At 65.8% G+C, this 19,793-nt stretch overlaps 1 protein-coding gene across 1 annotated transcript in view; it reads right to left on the bottom strand.

Moving 5' to 3' along the window:
• Window positions 1-1,679: 1,679 nt before the first annotated feature.
• The window catches only part of LOC123375762 (collagen alpha-1(I) chain-like), a 112,407-nt gene continuing 94,293 nt past the window's right edge, over window positions 1,680-19,793 (bottom strand). Inside the window, exons 6-9 of the mRNA XM_045027005.1 lie at window positions 10,790-10,989; window positions 4,267-5,193; window positions 3,220-3,990; window positions 1,680-1,960 (exon numbers count right to left, since the gene is read on the bottom strand). Coding sequence (XP_044882940.1) covers window positions 1,680-1,960; window positions 3,220-3,990; window positions 4,267-5,193; window positions 10,790-10,989 — 2,179 coding nt within the window. The remainder of the gene's footprint in view (window positions 1,961-3,219; window positions 3,991-4,266; window positions 5,194-10,789; window positions 10,990-19,793) is intronic.

The raw sequence follows: 19,793 nt of genomic DNA, 5'->3' as shown, positions 1-19,793 counted from the left end.
AGGGCTTTGAGCGCATGAAGCCCGCAACACGGGCAAAGGGCTTGTTATTTTCAGTGATTTCTCCATTTTGATAACTAGAATCCATTTGGCCAGGAACAACCCAGCTACACCCAGGCCTGGCGGTGTGGCTGGCCTGGCAGAAGCTGAGTTGCGAGGCCAGGAGTGACAGGAGGTAAGTGCTAAGGGGGTGACTGTGGGTTTAGCACAAAATTTCAGCTCTTGAAACTGCTGCAGACCCAGAGGGCGGCTGGGCTTCCTCTCGGAAGAGAGGACAGGAGTAAGCACTGGTGAGTGACGAGGGGTGCTCACCCCATGCCCCAGTGCAGCGCGAGGGGGCACGGCCCTGCAGGGAGTGGGGTGGTGGGCTCAGTAGGGGGCGCTCTCCTCCCAGAGTTGTTGCTGACCCTGGTGCTTCAGTGCAGCACTGGGGGGGCGCTGTGCTGCTGGCGTTGTTGCCTTAGGGCTGCAGTGTTACGCCAAGGCCCTGCTCCATGTGTCGCTGCGCGCTCCTGGCACTGTCCTGGGGAATCTGGTGTTCGCCTTGGTGCCCGGGCTGGGATCCCAGTTTGGGGGTTCCCTGCGACAGATGCCCCCAACCGTGTACTGTGGCAAGGCTGGTGCAGCCAGGTTTGACATGCGAGACACACCTGTGTGACCCCAGGCTCGATTCTGCCCCCCCTGGCTCCCGGGGGCCCATGCCTGACTTGTGAGCTGTCCCTGGGAGCTCCCCGTGTGCAGTCCAGGGCAGAGTCTTTCCTGTGCCTTCCCCTGCAGACGCTGTGCTGGCTGGAGCTGCTGCTGCTCCGTCCCAGTCTGTGTGGCCTGCAAAGCGGCCCTGCACCCAGGGCCAGGCCAGCAGCTGCCCAGGGCTGACATCTCCTGCCGCACTCCCAGCCCCTGCATTTGCTGGCAAGACCCCAAAGGAGGCTCCATCCAGAGCAGCGTGTGAATCACAGGAACCTCGTTGGCTGGTGCGTCATAAACTCCCCTCTTCTCCCTCTGCTGTGGGACCTGCTCCCACTGCCTCCAGTGCGCTTGGTTGGTGTCTGCACGGCACCCGCAGGCTGGCCCCCAGGCTGGCTCCTGGCAACGCTGACGTGGCGGGGTGCCCGGGGGGCTGGGGGCTGCACAGACCCAGACGTGGTCCCGGCCCCAGAGAGCTCACAATCGAAACGAGCGTCGTCATCAACCCCGCTGGCCCCGGGAGATGGGTCGGGATCGTTATCCCCGTACCAGAGGGGAACCTGCGGGGGCTGCGGGGCTGGGCTGGGAGTCCCCCTGCACCCGCGCTAGCTGGGGTGTGCACACCGCTGCCCGGGGGCTGCGGGGCTGAGAGTCCCCCTCCCCCCCGCTAGCTGGGGTGTGCACACTGCTGCCCGGGGGCTGCGGGGCTGGGAGTCCCCCTGCACCCGCGCTCCCGCCGCCCCGCAGGGATTTTTATTTCTTTTGGGTTTTTTGTTTTTCTTCCCTTTGCCGCTCTGGCCGGTCGGGTGGTTTGTTTCATGCCCCTCCCCCCCTTCGTTGCTCCAACCGGCTGGCAGGTTTCCTGGAATTCCTGCCCCCCCCCCTTTGCTGCTCCAGCCGGGCGGCAGGTTGGTTTCCTGACCCCCACCCCCACCCCCCGTTTGCTGTTCCGGCCGCCGCACAGGGTTTTTTTTTTGTTTGGGGCGGCAAAAAGGCTAGCGCCGGCCCTGCTCAGTAATGGGACAGTCAGTTAAGGGCCGGGCAGCGAAGCTGCGGTGGTGGGAGCAGCGTTCGTCCTCGTGCCACAGGCGAGTGCCTGGCAGAGTCCAGCCGTTGACATCCTTTCTCGGGTGCCATGTTACGATGGGCACCTGGCCCCAGGCAGGGGGCAGCCCGTGTCGCACGCAGGCAGGGGACAGTGGGCCGTCCCCATTAGAGGCGGCACTGTCAGCAATTGGGTTAGTGGGGCCTGGAGCCCACAGTGCTCCCCACAGAGCTGAGGCGAGTGGATGGGAGAGGGAGCGTCGTCTGACTGGGGGATATGTTAAGACAGACCCCCCTGGGTAACGGGGGTGGGGGGTGGGGGCTATGCTGCGCCCTGCAGTGATATGGGTGAGTAAATCCCCGAGACTCCCTCCAGCCAGGGCCATAAGGTGCCAGGAGAGGGAAGGGGTGTGTGGTGATAGGCCCCTCCCAGCTCACTGCAGCGAGCTCAGGAGGTTCTTGCGTGCGCCTTCCCTGCCCCACGTCACCCTGCCCCGCCCTTGTCTGCCTTCCCTGCCCCTCGTCGCCCTGCCATGTCCTCGTGCGCCTTCCCTGCCCCACGTCACCCTGCCACGTCCTCGTGCTCCTTCCCTGCCCCTTGTCGCCCTGCCCCGCCCTCGTGTGCCTTCCCTGCCCCACGTCGCCCTGCCACACCCTCGTGCTCCTTCCCTGCCCCACGCCACCCTGCCACGTCCTCGTGCGCCTTCCCTGCCCCTCATCGCCCTGCCCCGCTCTGCTCCTTCCCTGCCCCTCATCGCCCTGCCACGTCCTCGTGCGCCTTCCCTGCCCCTCCTCACCCTGCCACGTCCTCGTGCGCCTTCCCTGCCCCTCATCGCCCTGCCCCGCCCTCGTGCTCCTTCCCTGCCCCTCATCGCCCTGCCCCGCCCTCGTGCTCCTTCCCTGCCCCACGTCACCCTGCCACGTCCTCGTGCGCCTTCCCTGCCCCTCATCGCCCTGCCCCGCCCTCGTGCTCCTTCCCTGCCCCACGTCGCCCTGCCACGCCCTCGTGCTCCTTCCCTGCCCCACGTCACCCTGCCACGTCCTCGTGCGCCTTCCCTGCCCCTCATCGCCCTGCCCCGCTCTGCTCCTTCCCTGCCCCTCATTGCCCTGCCCCGCCCTCGTGCGCCTTCCCTGCCCCTCATCGCCCTGCCCCGCCCTCGTGCGCCTTCCCTGCCCCTCCTCACCCTGCCACGTCCTCGTGCTCCTTCCCTGCCCCTCATCGCCCTGCCACGTCCTCGTGCTCCTTCCCTGCCCCTCATCGCCCTGCCACGCCCTCGTGCTCCTTCCCTGCCCCACGTCACCCTGCCACGTCCTCGTGCGCCTTCCCTGCCCCTCATCGCCCTGCCCCGCCCTTGTGCTCCTTCCCTGCTCCACGTCACCCTGACATGCCCTCGTGCGCCTTCCCTGCCCCTCATCGCCCTGCCCCGCCCTCGTGCTCCTTCCCTGCTCCACGTCGCCCTGCCACGCCCTCGTGTGCCTTTCCTGCCCCACGTCGCCCTGCCACGCCCTCGTGCTCCTTCCCTGCCCCACGTCGCCCTGCCACGCCCTCGTGCTCCTTCCCTGCCCCACGTCGCCCTGCCACGCCCTCGTGCTCCTTCCCTGCCCCACGTCGCCCTGCCACGTCCTCGTGCGCCTTCCCTGCCCCACGTCGCCCTGCCACGCCCTCGTGCTCCTTCCCTGCCCCACGTCGCCCTGCCACGCCCTCGTGCTCCTTCCCTGCCCCTCGTCGCCCTGCCACGTCCTCGTGCTCCTTCCCTGCCCCTCGTCGCCCTGCCACGTCCTCGTGCTCCTTCCCTGCCCCACGTCGCCCTGCCACGCCCTCGTGCTCCTTCCCTGCCCCACGTCGCCCTGCCACGCCCTCGTGCTCCTTCCCTGCCCCACGTCGCCCTGCCACGCCCTCGTGCTCCTTCCCTGCCCCACGTCGCCCTGCCACGCCCTCGGGCTCTTTCCCTGCCCCACGTCGCCCTGCCACGCCCTCGGGCTCGTTCCCTGCCCCACGTCGCCCTGCCACGCCCTCGGGCTCCTTCCCTGCCCCACGTCGCCCTGCCACGTCCTCGGGCTCCTTCCCTGCCCGACGTCGCCCTGCCACGTCCTCGGGCTCCGTCCCTGCCCGACGTCGCCCTGCCACGTCCTCGGGCTCCTTCCCTGCCCGACGTCGCCCTGCCACGTCCTCGGGCTCCTTCCCTGCCCCACGTCGCCCTGCCACGTCCTCGTGCTCCTTCCCTGCCCCACGTCGCCCTGCCACGCCCTCGTGCTCCTTCCCTGCCCCACGTCGCCCTGCCACGTCCTCGTGCGCCTTCCCTGCCCCTCGTCGCCCTGCCCCGCCCTCGTGCTCCTTCCCTGCCCCTCGTCGCCCTGCCCCGCTCTGCTCCTTCCCTGCCCCTCGTCGCCCTGCCACGTCCTCGTGCGCCTTCCCTGCCCCTCATCACCCTGCCACGCCCTCGTGCGCCTTCCCTGCCCCTCGTCGCCCTGCCCCGCTCTGCTCCTTCCCTGCCCCTCATCGCCCTGCCACGTCCTCGTGCTCCTTCCCTGCCCCACGTCGCCCTGCCACGCCCTCGTGCTCCTTCCCTGCCCCACGTCGCCCTGCCACGTCCTCGTGCTCCTTCCCTGCCCCACGTCGCCCTGCCACGTCCTCGGGCTCCTTCCCTGCCCCACGTCGCCTTGCCACGCCCTCGGGCTCCTTCCCTGCCCCACGTCGCCCTGCCACGCCCTCGGGCTCCTTCCCTGCCCCACGTCGCCCTGCCACGCCCTCGGGCTCCTTCCCTGCCCCACGTCGCCCTGCCACGCCCTCGGGCTCCTTCCCTGCCCCACGTCGCCCTGCCACGCCCTCGGGCTCCTTCCCTGCCCCACGTCGCCCTGCCACGCCCTCGGGCTCCTTCCCTGCCCCACGTCGCCCTGCCACGCCCTCGGGCTCCTTCCCTGCCCCACGTCGCCCTGCCACGCCCTCGGGCTCCTTCCCTGCCCCACGTCGCCCTGCCACGCCCTCGGGCTCCTTCCCTGCCCCACGTCGCCCTGCCACGCCCTCGGGCTCCTTCCCTGCCCCACGTCGCCCTGCCACGCCCTCGGGCTCCTTCCCTGCCCCACGTCGCCCTGCCACGCCCTCGGGCTCCTTCCCTGCCCCACGTCGCCCTGCCACGTCCTCGTGCTCCTTCCCTGCCCCACGTCGCCCTGCCACGCCCTCGGGCTCCTTCCCTGCCCCACGTCGCCCTGCCACGCCCTCGGGCTCCTTCCCTGCCCCACGTCGCCCTGCCACGTCCTCGGGCTCCTTCCCTGCCCCACGTCGCCCTGCCACGTCCTCGGGCTCCTTCCCTGCCCCACGTCGCCCTGCCACGTCCTCGTGCTCCTTCCCTGCCCCACGTCGCCCTGCCACGTCCTCGTGCTCCTTCCCTGCCCCACGTCGCCCTGCCACGTCCTCGTGCTCCTTCCCTTCCCCACGTCGCCCTGCCACGTCCTCGTGCTCCTTCCCTGCCCCACGTCGCCCTGCCACGCCCTCGTGCGCCTTCCCTGCCCCACGTCGCCCTGCCACGCCCTCGTGCTCCTTCCCTGCCCCACGTCACCCTGCCCCGCTCTGCTCTGCTCCTTCTCTGCCCCACGTCGCCCTGCCACGCCCTCGTGCACCTTCCCTGCCCCATGTCGCCCTGCCCCGCCCTGCTCCTTCCCTGCCCCACGTCGCCCTGCCTCGCTCTGCTCCTTCCTTGCCCCACATCGCCCTGCCATGCCGCCCTGCTCCTTCCCTGCCCCACGTCACCCTGGTTCTTTGCCGCCCCACACGGCCGTGCCCACTGCTCAGCACGCCAGCTCACCTGCTGCTGGGTGCAGCCTGCAGGGAGGTCTGGGCTGTGTGTGGGGTAGCTGGGACAGCGTCTGTCAGCCTGATGCAGCAGGGTTGGGTGAAGGGCTGGGCTACCTTGCTCCTTGCGCAGAGCCTGGGAGACTGTTTCTTGGGTGAGTTATGACTTTGTTTTCCCCGGTGTAAATTGCCAGGCAGCACAGCTAATGTTCTGTGTGCAGCCGAGGCAATTACAGTCCTTAGCAAAGCAGCGCTGGCCCCCAGTCCCCTCATGCAAATCAGGCCTGGGCCCGTCCCCACCCACCGTGTGTAGACACACACATGCAGTGTAAAGAGAGACCTGCTAAACCAACAGCATAAACCAAGCCTGGTGCTGCCTGCGGCCCTGCATCTGCCCCGGGAGCCTCCTGCACGGCTTCCCCGCCTGGGATAGCAGCTGCTCCCCTGAGCCTGCCACAGGCCCAGCTCTTCCCACGGGCTGCTGGAGAAGCCCCATGCTGACCCCGCCCAGCAAACCAGGGGGACAGGCCCCCCGGGAGACCGGCCCGGGGACAAGGTGCTGGCGGCACGGTTACCAAGGGGACCTGGAGTGACGGCACAGCACTGACGGCTCCCAGCCACCCACCACATGCATGTTGGAGCAACCGAGGCTGGGAGCATTCAAAGCCAGCAGGCACGGTCGCCCCACGGCAGGCAGAGCTGGGGTGAGCTGGTGGCGCCCTGAGCTGGGGCCCCACGGGACAGACGGCCCTGAACCAGCCTCATTAAGAGTCACTGATTTGTTTGCTGCTTAATATATTTTTCATTTCCAAATGTGTTTTTCCAGCTCCACAGCGTGTGCAGCTTGTACCAATTAAGGCAGCCGCATCGAGTGAGCACTGCAGCCCATTAATTAAACGTATAGGGAGAGATTAAGTGCCCACTCCATTCTCCCTGGCAGCCCTCGCTGGCCAACAGACTCGCTGGGTACCGCTGTGAGGGCATGTTGGGCAGAGAGCAGTGTCTTACTGCGACACCCCCACATGTGCACTTAGACACCCCACACGGGGCCGGCTCCAGGCACCAGCCAAGCAAGCTGGGGCTTGGGGCGGCAGATTCCAAGGGGCGGCTTCCGCCCAAACCTTTTTTTTTTTTTTTTTTTTGCGATTCGCTGCTTCCGCCGCCCCTGCAGGATTTTTTCTTTTGGTTTGCTGCTCCTGCGGCCCTGTAGGGGGCAGCGGTGCGGAGGAGGGGAGCTGCTGGGAGCGGTGCCAGGTCTGCAGCAAGCCCGGCACGCAGCCTGCGTCCTCCCCTGCCCGCCCACCAGAGCGGCGCGGAGCCCTCCCGGCAGGCGGCGCGGCAGGAGGGGCTGCACGGCGAGCGCCCTGCTTAAGGAAGCCTTGGTCGCCCCCTTCTCTCCCCCCTCCCCCCGCTAGCTGGGGTGTGCACACCGCTGCCCGGGGGCTGCGGGGCTGGGAGTCCCCCTGCACCCGCGCTCCCGCCGCCCCGCAGGGATTTTTATTTCTTTTGGGTTTTTTGTTTTTTCTTCCCTTTGCCGCTCTGGCCGGTCGGGGGGTTTGTTTCATGCCCCTCCCCCCCTTCGTTGCTCCAACCGGCCGGCAGGTTTCCTGGAATTCATCCCCCCCCCCCCCCGTTTGCTGCTCCAGCCGGGCGGCAGGTTGGTTCCCGCCCCCCCCCCCCCTTTGCTGTTCCGGCCGCCGCACAGGTTGTGGGTTTTTTTTGTTTTTTTTGCTTGGGGCGGCAAAAAAGCTAGAGCCGGCCCTGACCCCACAGCTCCCCCACGCCCCACAGACACCCCCCACTAAACTCACCTACACCCAGAAACACCCACCACACCCCACAACCACCCCCAATAAACACCCCCACACCCACAGACACACCCCACTAAACTCACCGACACCCACAGACACCCCCTTACTCACCCACAGACACCCCCGTACACTCTCCCACACCCACAGACACCTCCTTACACTCACCCACACCTCACAAACACTCCCCAATAAACTCACCCACATCCACAGACACCCCCTTACACTCACTCACATCCCACAGACACACCCCACTAAACTCACCCACATCCACAGACATCACCTTACTCACCCACAGACACTCCCTTACACTCACCCACGCCCCACAAACACCCCCTTACACTCACCCACACCCCACAGACAGACCCCACTAAACTCACCCAGACCCAGAAACACCCACCACACCCCACAAACACCCCCCAATAAACACTCCCACACCCACAGACACCCCCTTACACTCTCCCACACCCACAGACACCCCAATAAAATCACCCATACCCTGAAAACACCCCCTTATGCTTTCCCACACCCACGAACACACCCCAAAAACACAACCATACCATAAACACCCCCTTAAGCTCACCCACAAACACACCCACACCCACAAATACCCCTTTATGCTCACCCACCGCCACAAACACCCCAGTAAACTCATCCACACCCACAAACATCCCCTTACATTCACACATAACCCACAAACACCCACAAACACCCCAATAAACTCACCCACACCGACAAACACACCCCTCCACACCCCGCACATCAGAAACACCCCATCACACAACTCTCTCTGTCTTGCTCACACCCCACAAACGCTCTCTCTCTCACACACACATGCAGTGTGTCTCTCTCTCACACCCACTCCAAACTCAATTCCCTGGGACAGCTGGCATGGCAGGCTGGGTAAATGTGGCCCAAGGGTCTGGCCCAGGAAGGTGGGGCCCGCCCCAGACGGGGTTACGCTCTGTGTTTCGGGTTGGCCCCGTGTCCGTTTGTCATTGATGCCCATTCCCGGTCCCGGGGGAGGTTGTTCTGGGTACAGGCCGAGCCCCCTCGCCACTGATCAGGGCAGGTCTGCAGGGCTGGCCCTGACCTGGGGGCCTGGCTGGCGACTCCCCACCGCACAGAGAGCCCCGGCTGGCTGGAGCTGCCAGCAAATCCTGCCCCACTCTCTGACCGGAGCAGCGGCCCCATGCAAAGGGACTGGGCAGGCTGCAGAAGGGACACAGCCCTCGGCCGCCCACCCTGGGGAAAACAACAACCAAGCATGTCGGGTGGGCCCTGCCCTGTGCTAAACGCGGGGCCTTCCACGCAGGCGCAGCCCAGCCGCGGGCCTTTGCTCCTGTTGTAACTCGGCCTGCGGGCTCAGGACCCGGAGGGAATGCACACCTGAGCAGCGCTCACCGAGCTCAGCCTGGCCACAGGGCGGCTGGCTCGCTGCCATGGCTCAGCGGAGGGCAGCCTGGCCGAGCCGCCAGCAGGGAGCTGGGCTTCTCCTGCCCTGCACTACCTGTCACACTGTGATGTCACAAACGCAGCGTCCCGGAGACGGGAGGGGCTGGGATGGGAGGGACCCTCCCCCAGAGCAGGTGAGGGGCTGGAGCTTGCCGCATGCCCAGGCGCTGGTCCCGGGCAGAGGGCCCTGCCTCACGGAGCAGTGTTATGTGGCTGGGGGTTCTGGGGGCAGGGCTGTGCGTTAATGATTGGGCAGGGGGGGTGCTTTGGGGGTGCCAGGCACAGAGGCCAACTCTCCAGCCAGCTCTTACCTGGCCTCTGACTGTGCCCATGGTGCCACCTGTGCCCGTGAGTGGATTGCATTGGACAGCTTAGTGCCAGGATGGGGATGCATCCTGTGGCCCCCCAGGCTCTCCTGGGGTTGTGGGACCCTTTTCTACCTGGACACCCCAAGACAGAACCCTCCCCCGTCAGGGTCACCCTGGTGCGGGCAGGGCAGGGCAGGGTGGGGGGCGGAGGAAGCAACAGGTAGCTCTGTGTGGTGTGCAGAGCAGGGAGTGCCCTGGGGGGGGGGAGGGTCACTTTGCTGGGCTTGGACCATGCATAACCCACCTCCCTGGGCCTTAGCAATGCTGGCCAGCCCAGTACCAGAGGGCTGTGGGGGAAGAGGAGCTGATTCCTACCCGGCTTTGTGGGGGCCGGCTTTAGGCCTATTCCACCAATTCCCCCGAATTGGGCCCCGCGCCTAAGAGGGCCCCGCGCCCAGTGAGAAGCCCTTCCCTGGCTAGAGGCACCTTTTTTAATTTTTACTCATCCGATGGCACTTCGGGTCTTCAACGGCACTTCGGCGGGTCCTTCAGTGCTGCTGAAGACCTGGATCGAGTGAAGGACCCACCACTGAAGTGCCACCCAAGACTCGGAGCACCGCCCGGTGAGTACAAGCCCCACGTATTTTTTATTATATTTTATTTTATTTTAAACACGTGTGGGTGGTTTTTTTTTAAAGTCATCCCTACCGGGGCCCCGTCGAAACTGTTCGAATTGGGCCCCGCACTTCCTAAAGCCGGCCCTGGGGGCTTGGATAGGGTTCTGGGGGGCTTGGTATGGGGCAGCCTGGATCTGTGGCCTGCCTTGGTGCTGGCACTGTGCTATGGCAGCTGCGTCGCTCGGAGTATGTCCTGAGCTCGGGACCCAGGCATGGGCGGTGTGTGAACTGTCCGCAGGGGAGGTTAGCCCCCCGCCCACCAGAGCCCAGAGTCCCTGCACCGCGGCCGCCGGCCCCTGCACTGGGAGGGAGGGCGGCGCGACCCAGCCCCTGGAGCTGGGCTGCAGAGCGGAAGCAGGGGCCTTGGGGTGCAGCGTGGGCGGGGCCATGCCTGGCTGTTTGGGGAGGCAGAGCCTCCCCCAGCCTGTGGTCCCCGGCGCCCATGGGCCCAGGGGCAGTCCTTCAGTGCCAGGGTGGCAGGGAGCACTGAGGGGCAGGCAGAGCGGGAGGGAATGTCAGGCCGTCTGGGCGCACAGCATCTCGGCCTGCAGGGACCCGGCTCTGCATTCGCGCTGCTCAGGGCAAGGGGAGCAGCTCAGCCCCCTGTGCCCACAGCGAGCTGCTTTCTGGGTGGCCTCGGGTGCGTGTGCGGGGCGGGGGCCTGAGTGGGTGACCCCAGCCTAGTGCGCAGCCCGGCCTGCACCACAGCAGGGCTGGGGGTGCACAGGTTGCAGCTGCCCCCAGTCTCTGTCCTGGTCCAGAGTGGGTCTGCCGGAGCGGGTGCGGCGGGGCTAACCTGGGCCTTGTGTTGCAGTAACGACCCTGCCCGAGCCGACGCCGGCCACCCTGCAGCCAAGGCTGTTTCTGGCCTAGCTCGGCCCAGCTGGGAGCGGGCAGAGGTGATGCCTGCCATGGCCCAGCCATGCCCCCCCCATTCTGCTGGGGTCAAGGGCCCGTGATGGGCTCCCTGAGCCGGGACCTCTCAGACAGAGCCGCTGCCAGGCACCGTGGCCTCATCCTCACACTGGCTGACCTGGGGCCGGTGCAAGCCCTGATCCGTGGCGCTGCTTCCAGGGGAGAGCAGCCGGGCCGGCGTTTCCAAGGCAGCCGGGAGCTGAACGGTCCTTGCTGGGAACTGGCTTTGCTGCAGATACGCTGCCGCTGGTCTGGAGCAGCTGCTCCGCTCGGGGCCTGGGGTGCTGCTCAGCAGGGATGGCCCGGACCTGCCGGGGGGGGGGGGCAGAGTGAGCGCAGCAGCTTCAGCAGATGTTACTGAGCATGCTCAGTACAAGCCAAGCAGCAACTCTGGGGAGCCCCTGCCCCACGTGCCCCTCCCGCATTGCCTGTGCTGCTCAGGGACGGGAGCGCTAGCTCTGGTGACGCCAGCAGGCAGGGCCGGGGCGAACCGGAGCTGATTGTCAGAGCCTCGTGGCACGAGGGCTCAGTAACCGGAGCCCCTTGAGGCGGGGATTCCCCAGGCCCGACTCCTCCATTCCCCGGGGGCGGTGGGGAGGCAATGCCGGCCGCACCCCGTGGTTCGGGACCCCAGGGATCCTGTGGGCCCCGGCTGCCGCTCGTGCTGGCAGCGACGGCTGCCAAGTGAGCCCGGGTGGCTCTAGGTATTTTAGAAGCAGCAAAGAATCCTGTGGCACCTTATAGACTAACAGAAGTTTTGCAGCATGAGCTTTCGTGGGTGAATACCCACTTCTTCGGATGCAAGCAGTGGAAATTGCATCCGAAGAAGTGGGTATTCACCCACGAAAGCTCATGCTGCAAAACTTCTGTTAGTCTATAAGGTGCCACAGGATTCTTTGCTGCTTCTACAGAACCAGACTAACACGGCTACCCCTCTGATTCTAGGTATTTTGCCGCCCCAAGCACGGCAGGCAGGCTGCCTTCGGTGGCTTGCCTGCGGGAGGTCCCTGGTCCCACGGATTCAGTGGCAGCCTGCAGGAGGTCCGCCGAAGCTGTGGGACCAGCGGACCCTCGGCGGGCATGCTGCCGAAGGCAAACTGCCTGCCGCCCTCGCGGCGACCGGCAGAGCACCCCCCGCGGCTTGCCGCCCCAGGCACGCGCTTGGCGTGCTGGGGCCTGGAGCCGCCCCTGCAAGTGAGGGTCTCACCAGCCGGGCCTGGCATGAGGGCTGCACCCGGCCCTGTCCTTGAGGCCGTTCCCTAGGGTCATCTGGCGGCTGGGTCAGTGCAACACGCCCCATTGGTCCCCAGTGGGAGCGACTGCCCTGCACGCCCGTGCCCCTGTGGCTGGGCCCGTGGGGATGCGCTGCCGCAGGGCTCCATGACCCAGGCTGCGCCCGCTCCATGCCAGCCGCCCCTGCTGTCGGTTGGGCAGAGCAGAGCTGGCCGTGGGGCTGGTGTCCGTGTCGCAGCACAGCGGCTGCTGTGCTGGCGTGTGCGCGGCTCGGCGGCACAGCCTCCCCCTGCTAACGTTACAGCTCCCCTTACACAGCCAGGGTTTTACTGTCTTGTTGCTTTTGATTTAGCGCCTGTGCCGTAAATTAGAAGTTACAGTTTCGGGAGCATCTGCATTTTAATTAGTAATTACAGAGGCAGCAGCGTCGGCTCCTGCCCAGCTGCTGCCTCCTTCCTCTCCGTCTGCCGCTGCCGCGTGGTTTGGGGCCACCCCAGCAGGGGAGCGGGGCGAGAGCAGGGCTTTGGGTCCGCCCTCGGTGCAGGCAGCCCTGCCCGTGCCCTGGGCACACCAGGGGAGGTGCTCCGGCCCAGCACACACCCCCACAGCCATGCTGCTCCCTCCCCCTCAGGGTGCCCCGGCAGAGGGCAGCCCAGATCCTGGCGTGCCAGACCCTGGGGACACACAGGCTATTTGGTAGCCCCCCGCCCTTCCCCGCTACCAAACTGACTGCTGCTGCATGGAGGGCAGACCCCGGGCCAGTGGGGGAACCGTGCAGGCTCCTGGGGTGCAGGGAGGCAGAGAGATTCAGGGGGTGAGGCAGAGACTGTTCTGTATTCGACCCCCCAGAATATAGCGTTCAGATGGGTTTGTGGCAGGTACCTTCCCCCCACCCTGCCCACCCACCACGGTTTGTGGCAGGAACCATGTCACCTCCCCCGCCCACCCACCACGGTTTGTGGGAGGAGCCATGTCACCTCCCCCCACCCGTCCACCAGGGTTTGTGGGAGGGGCCATGTCACCTCCCGCCCACCCACCAGGGTTTGTGGGAGGAGCCATGTCACCTCCCCCTACCTGTCCACCAGGGTTTGTGGGAGGAGCCATGTCACCTTCCCCCCCTTCCCCGAGGCCTCACCCCCCACTCACTATATCTCCCCTCCCTCAGTGGCTTGCTGTCCCCCACCCTCACTCACTTTCACTGGGCTGGGGCAGGGGGTTGGAAAGCAGGAGGGGGCGAGGGCTCTAAATGGGGGTGCAGGCTCTGGGGTGGGGCCAGAAATGAGGGGATCAGGGTGTGGGAGGGGCTCTGGGCTGGGGCAGGGAGTTAGTGTGGGGCGGGGTGAGGGCTCTGTCTGGGGGTGCAGGCTCTGGGGTGAGGCCGGGGATGAGGGGTTTGGGTGCAGCAGGAGGGGGCTCCAGGCGGGGGGGTGGGGCTGAGGGATTCGGAATGTAGGAGGGGGCAGTGGGTTGAGGCAGGGGGTTGAGGTGGAGAAGGGGTGAGGGCTCGGGGGTGGGGCCAGGGATGAGGGGTTCGGAGTGTGGGAGGGAGGGGGCATGGGGATGAGGGGTTCAGAGTGTGGGAGGGGGCTCTGGGATGGGGGTGCAGGCTCTGGAGTGCAGGAGGGGGCTCTGGGTTGAGGCATGGGGTTGGGGTGCAGGGGGGGTGAGGGCTCTGGGGGTGCAGGCTCTGGGGTGAGGCTGGGGATGAGGGGTTTGGGTGCAGCAGGAGGGGGCTCCAGGCGGGGGGGTGGGGCTGAGGGATTCGGAATGTGGGAGGGGACAGTGGGTTGAGGCAGGGGGTTGAGGTGGAGAAGGGGTGAGGGCTCTGGGGTGGGGCCAGGGATGAGGGGTTCGGAGTGTGGGAGGGGGCTCTGGGATGGGGGTGCGGGTTCTGGGGTGTAGGAGGGGGCTCTGGGGGGGGGCTCAGGGCTGGGGTAGGGGGTTGAGGCACAGGTTTACCTCGGGCAGCTCCCAGGCAGCGGCACAGCAGGGCTAAGGCAGGCTGCCTGCCTGTCCTGGCTCCAGGCTGCGGCCCAGAAGCAGCCAGCAGGTCCGGCTCCTAGGTGCGGGCGGTGAGGGTGGGCAGGAGGCTCCACAGCGCGAGCTGCTCTCACCCGCAGGCACCGCCCCCCCCAGCTCGGCCAATGGGAGGGCAGAGCCGGTGCTCGGGGCAGGGGCAGCGCGCGGAGCCTCGTGGCCCCCCTGCCGAGGAGCTGGGCCAGCTGGCTGTTTCCGGGGTGCAGCGCGGTGCCCCAGGACAGGTAGGGACCAGCCTGTCTTAGCCCCGCAGCACCGCCGACGGGGCTTTTAACGGGGGCTGGTATCATCGCTGCGTACAGGCTGGTGACGGTCAGTATCTCCAGACAGTGCCAGCTGGCGGGTGGTTCTAGATTGCAGGGATGGGTTCTGTGGCAGGCAGGCTGCATGGAGCCGCTGCAGGAAGCTGCCACAGGCTCTTAGCTCCTTTGCAGCAGACAGTGTGGTGCTGAGACCTGCTGGAGGGATGTTCGGAGACCTCCCTGCCCCCCGTGCCTGTGGCTTTCTGGGGGGTCAGGGCTCTGGGTCATAACTGCATCTGCTTCCCACTGCAGAGTCAGCCCTGGAAACGCTCATTCTGCCTAGCCTCTCCAGCTGCCAGCTGGGGACGCTCCGCCTCTGCAGGCTGCGGGTGGGTCCCCAGTGGCTGCTGCATGAGCTTCAGAGCGACCCTCAGGAAACCAGAACCCGCCCAAGAGTGCCGTGGCAAGAGGACCCAGCCTCGCACCTGGCCCCCCCCATCCTCTCCAACCAGAGGCTCCTGCCGCGTCGCTGTGGGGGCCCGGAGGCCGATGAGCCCCTCTGCAGCGGGAGGGCATCCCAGCAGCCCTGACCGCCCTCCTGGGGCTACACCTGGGATGCTCTGATCAAACCACAGCCCTGCAGGCATCTCCGGGGCCGGGGCTGCGCGTAGGCGCCGCTGGGTGCCGCTCACCAAGTGGACTCCTGCGCTCAGTGCATCTTTGCCTCCTGAGCCAGCTGGCTCTCGGTGGGGTCTGCTGTCCTGATCCAGAGCTCTGGCCCCAGGCTGCCTGGAAAGGCCGACTCACTGCCAACCACGCGGCACTTCAGCCGCACAGAAACCTGCAGAGCAGAGCAGCTCCAGGGAGCGGCTGGAGTAGTGGGGATCTGCCCCACAGCCAGCACTCCTGCCCCACTCCCCACAGCGCCCCCTCCTGGTGCTGGAGTAGCGGGGATCTGCCCCACAGCCAGCGCTCCTGCCCCACTCCCCACAGCGCCCCCTCCTGGTGTTGGAGTAGCGGGGATCTGCCCCACAGCCAGCACTCCTGCCCCACTCCCCACAGCGCCCCCTCCTGGTGCTGGAGTAGCGGGGATCTGCCCCACAGCCAGCGCTCCTGCCCCACTCCCCACAGCGCCCCCTCCTGGTGCTGGAGAAGCAGGGATCTGCCCCACAGCCAGCGCTCCTGCCCCTTTCTTTGCGGGTGCTGCCATTACCCCGAGCGCAGCGCAATGCTCCCTCTGCTCCCCTTCACTCTGCTCCCAGGCCACGGGGCATTTAGTGTGAATTCTTTGACTCTCTGTTCTAGCATCTTTCTCCTCAGCCTCCCTGCTTCCTCCGCTCGGCGCCAGCCAGAGGCCCTGCCCCTGGGGCCCGTGGGAGACCTGCTCGGCTCAGTCCTCGTGGGCCTTGCTGCAGCTACTGCCAAGCTCTCAGCCAGTCCCCGGGCGAGGTGGGGAAGCCCCAGCTATGGAAGCCCCTGTGGTTAGCGAGCCGAGACACCGTCAATGGAAGAGGAATGTGGCACCGCAGCTGAGCCCAGTTGGGCGGGGCTGCAGGGCTCACTGAGATGCCAAGAGCCCCAAACTGATGTGTGAGCGTCTCCTGCAGCCTGCGCCTGGGGAATGCGGCGCTGGTTAGCAGGAGTGGGGGTGCGCTGCAGACGTGTGGCTGCACAGCCGTGCGCAGGGCATGTTGCTGCCGGTGCCTGCCTGGGAGGGCTAGCTGTGCGCAGGGTGTGTCCCCACAGGCTGGTGCATGCTCAGTCCAGCCCTGGGCCTGTGTCTGGGGTCAGGGGAGGCTGGCTGCTGAGCAGCTCCCCAGGTTGCAGGTGGGTGGCTCTGTCCACTGCCTGGGGAGCCCAGCCGAGCAGCGTGGCAGGGGGCATTTGGTTCTCCAAACTGCCCAGACCTGCAACCCAAGCCCAGCGGAGCTTCTGGCTAGACCCTCACCAGCAAGGAGGGGAGGGGCGTGGAGGGGAGGGGGCGGCACCCACAGGATCCGTTAGGTGGACAGAGGTGCTGGGTGGAGGGAGCATGAGCTGCAAAGTGCAGGCCGCGGGAATGCAAACACCGGGGGGGAGGGGAGCTGCATGGGGTTAGCCTGAGAGGCCCTGGGAGCTAGTTAGGGGGGTGAGGTCTCTGTGCCCTGAGTGACGGCTGCCAAGAGAGCAGCGCAGGGGCTGCTTCCCAGCACTGCCTGTGCCTGCGATTCCTGGTGGAGCCGGCACGGGCGCGCGCATGCTGCTGCACTCAGCCAGGAGCCCTGCCGTGCTGGCCAAGGGAGCTGTGGTTAGCTAGTCCCCATGTGCACCTAGAGCTGCCTCCGCCCTCTGCCACACCCTTGGCAGCTCTGTGCCAGCCCTCAGGGCTCCAGGCCCCATGCCAGAACCCAGAGGTAAACATCCTGCACTTGCCACACCATGGGGGAGCGTGCCCTTGGGGAGCCCCCCTGATTTCTCACCCAGGGGCTCTGGGACTGCCTCCTACCAGGCCTGGCCCCTGCTGGGAGAGTGGAGTGGGCAGGAGCTTGCCTTCTGGGCCTGGCCCCGGGGCCAGCCTGCTCCACAGGGCACACCGCTGGCAGGGCCCTACAGAAGGGTCCTGTGGGCTGGGGGAAGCTGGCACCGTCTCCCTGGATGGCACCTTTGACTGCACTGCTGTCCTGGGCTCAGCTGTGCCCGGTGTCTCACTGCAAACCACCTGCTGAGCCTGCAGCGTCTCAGCTGCTGCTCCTGCAGCAGCGTGTCCTAGGACTGACGCTGTGAGCGTTAGTGGCCAAGACCCTCGGGTTCTTCCCCGCCCCCGTCACCAGGGCACAGCTCCATTTAACGAGGCTTTTAGGCCTAAGTGCTGCTTGGCTCGACTGGGAGAAATTGATATTTTGAGCACATGATTGCAGGGCCTCATGAATAATTCACACCTGGGGCGGTTCTATTCCCATAACCAGGCCGCAGAAAAATCTCACTTAACAAGGAAACAAATTCTCCTTGTGCGAAGCCCTGGCCCCAGTGCCACTGCCACGGCAGCTCTAGTCTCTGTGAATTGATTCCCGTAAGGCAGGCGCTGTGTCTCTAGCCTCTTAACTGGGATTTCCCGTCTTCTGCACTGCCTGGTTTGCCAGGCCAGGATGAGACATACAGCGGCTGCTCGGGGGTGGCTTACTCAGAAAAATGCCTGTCGGAATAGAGGTGTAAAACCCTGCGGCTCTGAGGTGGGTGTGGACGGGCAGGCCCATGGGCGTGAATGGTGCTGGGGGGGCCACAGCCGTGTGGGTGCAGCTCAGGATGGCTCGTGAATCCCTGTATCCAGTATCAAGTGCCCCGAGCCCTGGGGAATAGGCTGGTGTAGCAAAGCCGCTCTGAGGAGCAGGTGCACTCAAGCCTGGCTTGCTGGGTGGGGCTGGGCTGCGGCCTGGGGTTTATAGTAACCCTCACCCAGGGGCCGCGAGGCCCCGTGAGTGACCTGGAACAGTACTGCCTAGTGCTAGGAGCAGCTCTCAGCTGCCCGGCTCCTTGTGCCCCAGGGGGTGGGGGTGGGGGTGCATGCAGCACCATGGGGCCCATGGCGGTACTCAGCACGACCCTGAGGGGTCTGGGCCCAAAGCCCACCTTGGCCGGGCCCCGGGAGCTCTGGCTTTAGCCCTGCGCTCTCCCCAGGGGCGGCTCTAGGCATTTTGCTGCCCCAAGCATGGCAGGCAGGCTGCTTTCGGTGGCTTGCGTGCGGAGGGTCTGCAAGCTGCCGAAGGCAGCCTGCCTGCTGCCCTTGCGGTGCTGGCAGAGCGCCTCCCGCGGCTTGCCGCCCCAAGCACGCGCTTGGCGTGCTGGGGCCTGGAGCTGCCCCTGGCTCTCCCTTCCAGGTTCTCCACGTGGCTGCGTCTCTGTGCTGAGCTCACTAGTCCTGTCTCCCCGTGGCACAGATCGTGCTGCAGAAAGCCAATGAGCTGGGCTTTAGCTGCAGGGAGAATCCTTCATCGGAGCACAAACCCCGGCAGCCCTTCTGCGAGGCGGGTGATGGGGTAGGCAGCGGCCTCTGGAGCCGGGCTGTTCTGGACTGGAGAGTAGACGCACATGGGCTCAGCTGGGGCTGTGCGAGGTGCTCTGCTCCTATTGGCTACACGCACTTGGGAGCAGTGAAACCCCAAAGAGCTGCCCCTGGTTAGGGCCGGCCTTAGGGCGATTCACTCGATTCCTCCGAATTGGGCCTTGCGACGTCCCTAAGGACCCTCCGCTGCCGTGCTGCCGAAGGCACCGTCAGCCAAAGTTTCACTGCTGTCTTCACAGCAGCTCTTTAGAACTGGGCCCTGCAGTGCCTAAAGCTGGGTTCTCTCCCTGGCTCTGCTGCTGAATCACTGTATGCCGTCCCCTGCTCTGGGCCTCAGTTTGCCTGGGTGCCTTGCACAGAGGGGGCTGAAGGACAGGAATGTGCTGTCATAACACCTCACTGCTCCTGTTCTAACCATTAACTGCCGGAAAGAGCGCTGTGCTGAGCAGGAACGTGAGCTGCTTTGACAAGGAACTCCAGGTGGGTGCTTTGTAATCTCTGCACTGGACCCACATGCTGCATTCCTGCTGCATAGCTGGGCCCATCCCAGAGCCCAGAGCCCGTGCTGATGGGAGCCCTGAGAGCAAGCACCTCCTCCCTGTGAATCCCTCCCTGCCTAGGGCGTGGCAGGCTGGAGAATGGGGTGCTTGCTTGGCCGGGCTCTGCCCCGGCACTAGGCCCGTTGGTTGGGGAGGGGTTGTCGGGCTGTCAGCGTGGCTGGAGCCAGGCGTGAGAGGGGGTGGGCTGCCCGAGCTGCACCCCTGCTCAGCAGCCTGGGCTGGTTCAGGGACCGCTTCCTCCTGGCACTTCTTCCCCCTCCCTCCCCCGGCCCCTGGGGCAGAAGCAGGAGGCCCAGCCCTTCCTGTGGGTGGGTCACCCAGCCGGTTTAGCCAGCTCAGGGTGGGGTGCAGCGCAGCAGCCTCCCTACAGAGAGCGGGAAGCCCAGCCAGCTAGGCGGGGATTGGACCCAGCTCCAGGGCAGAGGCAGAGCTTGCTCGCTGGGCAAACTGGGTTTAAATCCCCATCAGCCAGCCCTGGGGTGCTCAGCTGGGGTGGAGACCCCCACCAGGACTCAAGCAGGCCATAGGGGCTGTTAGGGCTAGACGGGAGGGTCCCACCATATAGATCAGAGCATGGCGAAGGTCCCGGCTGTTGTTAGAGTGGTTGTTAGACCAGATCAGCGGTCGGGGTCACCAGTGTTGTTAGAGTGGTACCGGTGTGGTGCTCTGCTCTCTCCAATGTTGATATTACTTGGCTGCGTGTGTGTGTTCCCTCTGTGTGCTGCCCCAGCTCTGCGCAGATAGCTGACACAGCAGACCCAACGAGAACCCCCAGTAACCACAGAGTCCAGTAAGATGCAAAGTTACGTCGGCCAGGTTTATTGCGACCTCGGACACAATGGCAGTTCCCTGTAGGTTTCTTAGCCTAACTCAGGGCATACTACAAGAAAGTGCCTTTTGGCAATGGACCCGGCTCAGTCAGTGGCGGGATTTTTCACTGCCCCCTCGGCCGGACAAAGACACTGCCCCAGGGGTACATTCTTATACACAGGTACAAACAA

Source organism: Mauremys mutica, chromosome 8 (genome assembly GCF_020497125.1).
Source record: "Mauremys mutica isolate MM-2020 ecotype Southern chromosome 8, ASM2049712v1, whole genome shotgun sequence".
In the NCBI taxonomy this organism is placed as follows: domain Eukaryota; kingdom Metazoa; phylum Chordata; order Testudines; family Geoemydidae; genus Mauremys; species Mauremys mutica.
The sequence above is the reverse complement of the archived record's forward strand: the minus strand, read 5'-3'. Positions and strand labels throughout refer to the sequence as shown.